This window comes from Xenopus tropicalis, chromosome 2, assembly GCF_000004195.4.
Source record: "Xenopus tropicalis strain Nigerian chromosome 2, UCB_Xtro_10.0, whole genome shotgun sequence".
Taxonomy (NCBI): domain Eukaryota; kingdom Metazoa; phylum Chordata; class Amphibia; order Anura; family Pipidae; genus Xenopus; species Xenopus tropicalis.
The window spans coordinates 146,768,863-146,778,019 of NC_030678.2; the positions used below are offsets into that span (position 1 = coordinate 146,768,863).

General features: G+C 41.1%; 1 protein-coding gene across 1 annotated transcript; it reads left to right on the plus strand.

The window, feature by feature from the left end:
• The first annotated feature begins 1,561 nt into the window (after positions 1-1,561).
• npff (neuropeptide FF-amide peptide precursor) lies at positions 1,562-6,586 on the plus strand. The gene is made up of 3 exons (XM_004911938.3): positions 1,562-1,726; positions 3,029-3,150; positions 6,108-6,586. Exons 1-3 carry the CDS (start codon positions 1,601-1,603, stop codon positions 6,229-6,231), a joined length of 372 nt encoding a protein of 123 aa, XP_004911995.1. The 5' UTR covers positions 1,562-1,600; the 3' UTR covers positions 6,232-6,586.
• Positions 6,587-9,157: the final 2,571 nt, after the last annotated feature.

Consider the following 9,157-nt stretch of genomic DNA (forward strand, 5'->3'; position numbering starts at 1 on the left):
TCACTAACAAGCCAGATGGGCACACAACTTTGTGACTTTTTTATTGCCATTGTCGTAAATACCTAATTAAGCAGTCAGATTGTAGAGAATAAATAAGGAAAAGAACACAGGTCCAACAATGCCTCTCCATCTATCAGATCATCTCTGTGGTGGTTGTCATTCTGTCACCCAGTTAGGGTGTTTTCTATATTACAAGAACATGAGGGAGAGGGCAAGACTAAGCTCCTACTACCCTCTTCCCCTAACATCAAAATGCAGTGTTTTACACCCCAATCCCCATTACATAGATCATTCCCAGTTAGGGGCCATTTCCCCCTTCTAATATCTTCTATGTGATTGGGTTATTCCCCAAGCAGATTCTAATATGAGAGAAGCTATGAAACCATTTAGTAGAAGTTAATGGAAGACAGAACCAAGGTTTGCAGTTATTTTATATAGCAACAACAGAAAGTCTGATATTTTTTGGGGGTGGGTGTAGAGCAAATAGGCAGACACGGGGAGCATGATAGGAACACTGGGGATTATCTGGGCATGAGGGTTTGTTTAGCTTATAAGCTAGGCTTATATTTTACTGCAGGGGCCCCCAACCTTTTTTACCCATGAGGAACATTTGAAGCATAAAAAATGTTTCTGGGGGGATTAACAAAGGCTGTTAGTGGTTATTTAGTAGCCCAATGTGGATTGGCAGCCTACAGGAAGTGCACATGTATGTATGTATATCTTTATTTATAAAGTGCTACTTACTGTATGTACGCAGCTCTGTACAGTAGAATACATTAATACAAAGCCCATGGTTTTTACTCCTCCAAACTTGCCTCCAAGTAAAGTTTTCAAAAATAAGCACCTGCCAGGAGCAACATCCAAGGGGTCGGTGAGCAACATGTTGCCCGTGGGCCACTGGTTGGGGATTGCTGCTTTGCTTAATACAGAGAGAATTTAAACCCCAGTTCTAACCCAATATCCTATTCAATGGGCCTCTGGATAAAGGTGCTTTAACTAGGTTTTATTTGTGTTCTGGTGTAATGTCCACTTTATAGGGTGTCTACTTCCATGCTAAGCACCCCCTTTTATAACACCGGCTCTGCTTGTCTCACATTCTATAAACATATACAAGTAATACAAGCGTGCCATGCGATTAAAGCCTTATTGCTTTGGCATAGGAGAGCTGGCATCCTGGTGACTTATGGAATACTTTGCCACAGGAGCGTGTAAGTGGAATGCATTGCGGTTCTGTGCGTCATGTATTTGTAAGAATTACTCTGAGGAAGAAATTAACAAATCATTCACAACCCTTCCCTTTGGGATCCCAGTACATTAGCAGAACAAACAGCTTTCAATTAACTGTTCATAAAGGGTTTTAAGCTCAATTTAGCTGGATTTATCAAAGTAATAAGAGGGAGGTGAGCTTTGCTGAGACCCAAGGGGGTATTTCACCTCTCCAGGGTCACATCCCAGCCGCTGGTTTCTGACAGCCACATGTGCATTTGCACTCTACAGATTAATCACCTTTCTATCTTGCCGCCCCTCCAGCCCCTCCTCCTGGGACTCTCCTATTATATATACACGGCTTGGGAGCCTATCACGCCTCACACTCCCAGCCATGCAGCCACTCAGTCTCATGCTTCTTGCTCTCCTTGTGTGTGCCAGGGGTGCCCGCTCTCATCAGCCAGGGGAAGAGCTGTCAGACAACTTTCTGGAGGTGCCACCTAGTTACCAGGATCCACAGGTATGTTCTGGGATGTGGGCTCCTACTGGCAACACATCTCTAGGGGGCTTAAAGCTTTATGACAAATGTGTCTTCAATTAGGAGATTCATTTCATACATTTATTTGCTTGGAGAGATTTGATGCCTGAATGAAGCTGACACTAATTTTATATAAATGTAGTATTTCAGGGTTTCTGGCAGCAGCCTAGTTCATTATTTGATATAAATCATAGTAAGCTAGGCTTACATACACACACACCAATTCTGATTGGGGCACTATCTGCATGGGTTTCCTTCTAGTGCTCCAGGAAGGGTAACTGACCCTGCAGCCCATGTATCTGGGATACGGTATTAGATTGTAAGCTTTGCAGTAAACCATTGTTTCATATGCTGGTGCTGTATGAATAAAGCAAATAGTATCATTATTATTTACTGTTGACTTATACTACAGGTATGGGACCTATTTTCCAGAATACTTGAAACTTAGGGTTTTCCAGATACAGGGTCTTTAAACATTAAATAAACCCAATAGGATTGTTTTGCCTCCAATAAGGGTTAATTATGTCTTAGTTGGAAACAAATACAAGGTACTATTTTATTATTACAGAGAAAAGGGAAATTTTGAATTATTTGATTAAAATGGAGTCTATAATTTATTAATTAATTAATTTAATGAATTCCTGTAATTCAGAGCTTTCTGGATAATGGGTTTCCAGCTAATTGATCCCTTACCTGTAAAATCTAAAGACCAAAACTTGGCTAGAAGAAAGATACAAATAAAATTGTATTTCAGATAAGAGTCTCCAGTGCATTAGTAGGTGCTGTGTTCTACGGTATGGAATAAAGCATTTCTCGTGCATGGGACTGGTCCTGCTTTGTACATGGGGAGAATAATGGTCAGAAAAAAAGTGTGGCCTTTCCTAACAATGCAACTGCTGCTATTAATGTGTTATATGGAAATAGAGAAGCTGAAAGTGTAAGGGTTACAGAGCACATTATACATTGCATTTATCCATATATCCGCAGTGTATTCTCTGGCTGTGTATAGAGGGGAGTATTAATAATAGTAATAATCAAGATAATTAGCCTTAGTACATCCCATGTCAATGAAGTTAGATTGGGGGTCCCAACTTTTTTTTTTACCCGTGAGCAACATTCAAATGTGAAAAGAGTTAGGGAACAACATAAGCATAAAAAAAGATACCGGCGTGCCAAATATGGACTGTGATTGGCTATTTGGTAGCCCCTATATGGACTTGTGTGAAGCCTTTGAGTTGCCATTGCTGTTGCTATCATTGCCCATACAATTTACTGTTATTACAGACGGATGAGACAAGTTTTATGTCACAACCGACAGCTGATGAGAAGACGGCGCTGAATGCTTTGCTGAGGACAATTCTTCACAACAGATCTGCCCGGAGCTCCTTTCTCTTTCAGCCCCAGAGGTGAGTGGCAGACTGAAAAAGCAGGTTGCCCAAAAGGCTGATGGATTTGCCAATATTCTCTTATAGATTTGTTAGGAGCTGTAGCATATGGGTCAGCCAGGACCTGAACGTAATGCCCCAGCATGTATTCTTGTAACTCTAAAAGCTGCTGCTGGAGACGCTTTCAGTAGCCGCACCGATAGCCCCTAGGGCAATGGCATATGCAGTGTTTTGGGGAGCTTTGGCGCACACAAATTTAGTAGCTTAAGGGGTGGGACACATTGCTTCACATTCCATGGCAACACCTCAAAGTGACAGAAAGCTTGGAGATCATGTATTAAGTGACCATCACCTGGAAACATTTCCAGGGGCACTTTCAAGCAATTGCCAGAGCAAGCAATGGCGGGGGGGCAAGGAGTTTCCTGCAATATTTTGCCAGCTCTGAGCTACTTAAAGTTTACTTAATGACCAAATTTTATCCATCATGCTAAGCCCTGTTTTGACCATTTATTTTCAAAAATTAAGAGTGCGGATCAATACCTTAGTGTGGCTTTTTGAGGACTATGTAATTGATTGGCCCCAGTAATGCAACCTTAGGATCCATTACAACAGGAAAGGTTATGTGCCTCTTAGTATTCCAGTAGTCATTAATAGGGGGGCAGTATTCAGAGGGGAGCAAATGGTCTACCCTGTCTTCCATGATTGGTCAGTGGAATGTATTCCTAATTTAATTAAGGTTTAGGTATAATTGGTCACTTATTTGTATTGAATAATGTCACCTCTTGTAGGGATCAAAACAGAATAAATTACTGACCTCCTTTCCACTCACCCAAGGTTGGGATGTCACCCTTCTATTTAATATATGCTGAATTGAATAAAGCATCCTGAGGCTGATTAATCATTTGAGAGAGCTGTCAAATGTTGGATCTTTTCAATAATCTGCTTCTCCATCAAATGAACTGTCAGTTCCCTTAACTTAGAGGGAAATATGTGCCTCAGCTGGAGATACCCCGGAAAGTGGCATTAATACCCAGGAAAGTGGCATTAATACCCAGGAAAGTGACATTAATACCCAGGAAAGTGGCATTAATACCCAGGAAAGTGACATTAATACCCAGGAAAGTGGCATTAATACCCAGGAAAGTGGCATTAATACCCAGGAAAGTGGCATTAATACCCAGGAAAGTGACATTAATACCCAGGAAAGTGACATTAATACCCAGGAAAGTGACATTAATACCCCGGAAAGTGGCATTAATACCCAGGAAAGTGGCATTAATACCCAGGAAAGTGACATTAATACCCAGGAAAGTGGCATTAATACCCAGGAAAGTGGCATTAACACCCAGGAAGGTGGCATTATACCCAGGAAAGTGGCATTAACACCCAGGAAAGTGACATTAATACCCAGGAAAGTGGCATTAATACCCAGGAAAGTGGCATTTGTAGTTATTTTGAAAAAAGGCAAATGAGTGGAAGGTTTGAGTTTTGCAGAAAACAGTTTAACATTTTGGCCCATTTATTTGACAAATAAACATGTCAGGGAAGCTCCTAAAGCACTATGGTTCCCCATAGTTGGAGAAGGGTGGAAGGTATCAGGGTGGGGATTTGTGTTTTGACTACACTTTGCAAGAATCTCCAAGGAAGAGTAATCACTAACAGATTAGTAAACAAATCTCTAGGGCCCCTGAAATAAGGCAAAAACCATAGCTTCCCGCAAGCCCAGTTTAAGTGTTTGGGGACAGGTGCAAGCCAGCAGACCACATATTGCAGTTCAGAGGCTAGAAAATGAATGTACATATTTATCACTTATAGGAGCAATATACAGGGTGCAACTGATCTTTGTGTTTTATGAAACAGTGCTATAGGAAGGTAGAGTGCTGTAGAGTAGAAATAGTTTGAGAAGAAAAAACATTTCGTATTAGTTAATTTTTCCCATTACATAAGTAGGAAACTTGCTCAAGATGCAGAGAAGTAGCCGACACATGCAGCACTAGCTCTACATTTATGGGCAAGCATTGGTCCAGCAGAGATGGTGATACCAAGAGTAAATGTGAAGGACTTGGGCGGTGGGCAAGGGAACAGGGGTATGAGGGAGTCTTTGTTAAAGCACAGCTTTACAGTAAGCAGACAGTGGGTAGTGACTGACAGAGCGGAACTTTGATATTGGCACATTGCCAGCTTATCTGACCAGAGGCCAAATGTGCACCCTCTAATGCATTTTTTGGCGTGCCACCTTTCCAAGGGCTTCACAAACTCGACTTCATTTAAATAGTCTTAATTTAATAGTTTAATTTAAATCTGCAAAAAATATTTAGTATTTAATATATCTTACCACCATGTAGACAGAGCTGGTCACCAATGGATTTTACAATATTATCATCGTCAAGCTTTATACACAATAAACCCTTCAGTTCTGCTTACTGATCCATTTCCAGGTATCCACCAACAGTTCCATGTTCCATGATCTATGTTCTATCCATGGGGACATCTATGACTAAAGATTTCCAGGGATTTAAGACCACAAAAACGCATCCAGCTGTACTGGTAGAATGGCTACAGCTCAGGCCTGAAACACAGCTGTGCAAATGTATGATCAGCTACATACCCAAACAACTCACAGATTAGTATGAAACAAATTCGTTTAAATTAATCTTATTTGGGAGATTCTAAAAATGGATGAAACCTTTTTCTAAAATACTAGCAGGGTGATGCACAGTTTTGCTGCTCTACTGCAGCTATAAACATCTGATTGGTTGCAAAGGGTTAAAGGGCTAGAAACTTTGCCTGTGGCTGTACAGATCCCAAGCGGTAGCTAGCAGCAAATTTCTCTCTTAGTTAGGGCCTTTCCTTCCATCTATAGACTGGCATTTCTGGGCAGAAAGAAGCTTCCATGGGGGAGGGGGGGGAGTTGGGGGTTGAAATACATTTTTGACTTTCTTTAACTTTTCTTTTCCTCAACCTCCTTTCTACTTCAGATTTGGTAGAGACGAGCGAAGTTCGATGTTAGGAGACAGCAGGATCCACTCACGAGGCTGGGATTCCATGGCGCCTCAGTTCTGGAGCATGGCCGTACCCCAACGCTTTGGGAGGAAGAAATGAAAGTTCACAAGACATTCATGCTGGCTATTCCATTCATGGCTAGGACAGGTTACAATGGATGAGGAGCTTGTGGAGCAGGAAAGGAAACATGAGCTTTGGCAGAACCATGTCCCAAATACTCACTGCCACATCTAACAGTCAATTTGTTTGTAAATATACCAAATTACCTTACTTGTTTAGTCAGAAAGTGCCCACTCCCTTTTGTCATGGCAACTCAAGGATACAGGCTTTTGTATTGCTCTCCTATCATGCACACAGCCCTGGGGGACCCATGGGTGCAGTTTGGCACCATCAGCCTACATGTGCAAACCCTTTCTCCTGCTCTTGTTAATAAAATCATGTGTTGACTAATGTGTCTTCTGTCGTGTATCTTCTCAAACACTGAGTCTGATCTTGAGGGGGCTCCCATGCTGAATAACTTGAGAGACGAATTAGTGATGAAAGCAGTTAGGCCTCAAAATCTGTGATCAAAGGGCCCAAAGCAGGCAAAGAAACATCATCACTTAGTTTCCTAATGGTATAAACAGCAGCACAGAGAAAGCCGCTATAGCGTAGGGTCACCCAGAAGATTCAGGGACATGTCTAGAGAATCCAGCTAGCAGGGCTGAACTGAATGCAGTTTCATTTAAATGCCCTGCAACATGTATTTATTAGAGGTGTCTAATAAATTCAAGTGATCTAGTCACCCCCCCATAGCAGCATCTCCTTCTGCATTTTTACAGCTCATTTCCTTTAAGACATCCTCAAGATATTTACGTAAACATGCTGGGTATGGTCCTCTTATGGAAAAGTGTGATACCAAAGGTGATTTGAGGTAAGAAGGTAAGGTTTATTAGACACGTATGTGGGTTCTGAGCAAAAGACAGACCAACAGAACAAAGACAGCATCCAAGTCAGGGGGCGGTACCTGCAGCTGGGCTCTAAACAATAATACAGTACATAGGGGATAAGACCCGCTTTAGAGCTTTAACTACATTGGTACCGGAATGAAGGGTAACAAATAGCTTCACAACATCCTTCATGGACAACTGAAGGGAAGGGAGTGGGGGGGAGAATAGGAAATCTGCCTACACAGAATTTATTCTTTATCAGTCACAAAGTTAGTGTCAGCAGAGATATGGGCTGAAGCATTCTAATGGCGGCGTTTTCCTCCCTCCTCTCCCTCATTTGTTGATGGGAAAATGCCATATTCCCTGGGTATATTGATGACTATGCCCTGTAAAACATAATCTAATATTCAGCATTAGATAGTCTGAAGAGATTATCCTGTATGGAGAGGAGAGGGACATTACAAAGCAGAGGTAAAGCCCCATCTAGAATATGCCGTGCAGCTTTGGTTTCCAGCACTCAGAAGGGACATTGCTGAAACTGAACTGAACAACTAAGCGGATAAAGGGCATAGAATTACACTGCTGCAGGATACACTTTTAAAAACCTTGTTGATAAAACGTATGGAAGGTTATAAGGAAAGATTGGCCAAGGACTGTTTACAATAGAGAAGAAATATTTACTGGAGGATATGGTAACACTGTATAAATATAAAAGAGGACAATAAACTGTCTAATGCTTTAACCATTAGATCTTTCCAGGCAACAAGACTGTCCCTTAAGGTGCAGAAATGGTTTATTTTAACAGTGAATAAAGGTTGAACATGATGTACAGCGCATGTCCTTCTATAACTTTAAAGGCAAGTATAAAATCTATAGTGGTGGTTTCATGTAGCCAAGTTCATGGAAGAGCCAAATAAGGGCTGTGATTGGCTATTGGGCAGCCTCTATGCACACTATCAGCTTACAGGGGCTTTATTTGGTAATCAATCTTGTTTTTATTCAACTAAAACTTGCCCCCAAGTCAGGAATTCAAAAATAACTACCTGGTTTGGGGGCACTGAGAGCAACATCCAAGGGGTTGGGGATCACTGCCTTAGTGTATGAATGATAGAAAGCCCAATCTCCTGTAAAGCCGTGGTTTAGATGCCTGTGCTGTTTTCTGAACGATTATTGGAAAATGAAGGTTTGATAATGGGACAAAATGAACTGCATGTGTGCAGTGAAGGGGCTGCCATAGTGGAGTCAAATGGACACAAAGAAAGTGTTTGTCAGAGCAGTTACTTGACTTGCAGGGAATTGAATCAGCGCTAAATATCAGCTGCAGAAAAGGTGCTCACTCTCCTCCTAGGGGGGAGATTTTTTTTACATTCAAGTTTGATTTTTTCACGATTTGACTTTTTTTTAACTAAAAAAACTAAAATTTCAATTATGCTTTTAAAACTTGAATGTCTGGTATTTATCAAGTGCAAAAAACCCCAAATATTTGAATGTAAAAATTTGTCAGTGGCAGCTGTCCTAGGCAGCCATATTTGCAAACTCATTTTGTTTCGAGTTTTTCCAGTTTTCGGAGTTTGTAACCGGAAAAAATTTGAGGTATTCCAGTCATTTTCTTCAAACAAGTTTCCCTTATTAATAAATTAGTGAACATTCAATGTCCAAGTTTATTCGATTTAGAAAAACAAACGTGAAAATTGATATAAGCCCAATATTGTTACAATAAGAGAGAAGGAGAAGCCATCTTTTCCTTGCCCTATGCAACCCCCTACTACTGACGCATGCCTTGCCCCAGACATTCGCACCTTAGTTTCCATGCTCCAGTAAGAATTATTAGTGTCTATTGAATCCATTAGTGCTCGGAGCGTTTGTTAACAAACAGGAGAGCGGCTGCACTGTGGTGCCATTGGGTGCAATATTTCCTTTCTCAAGTGTCAGTTTAATGCTGCTATTTGTAAGAATAAAGGGCCAGATCCTAGTAATGGATATACACCAACAGGTATTTTATTATATGGGAAATCTGAGCAGAAGCTTTGGTCTAGTGTTTACTTACCTTTAGTAACTAAGACAAGCGACTATAATAACTGGCTATGGCACACACA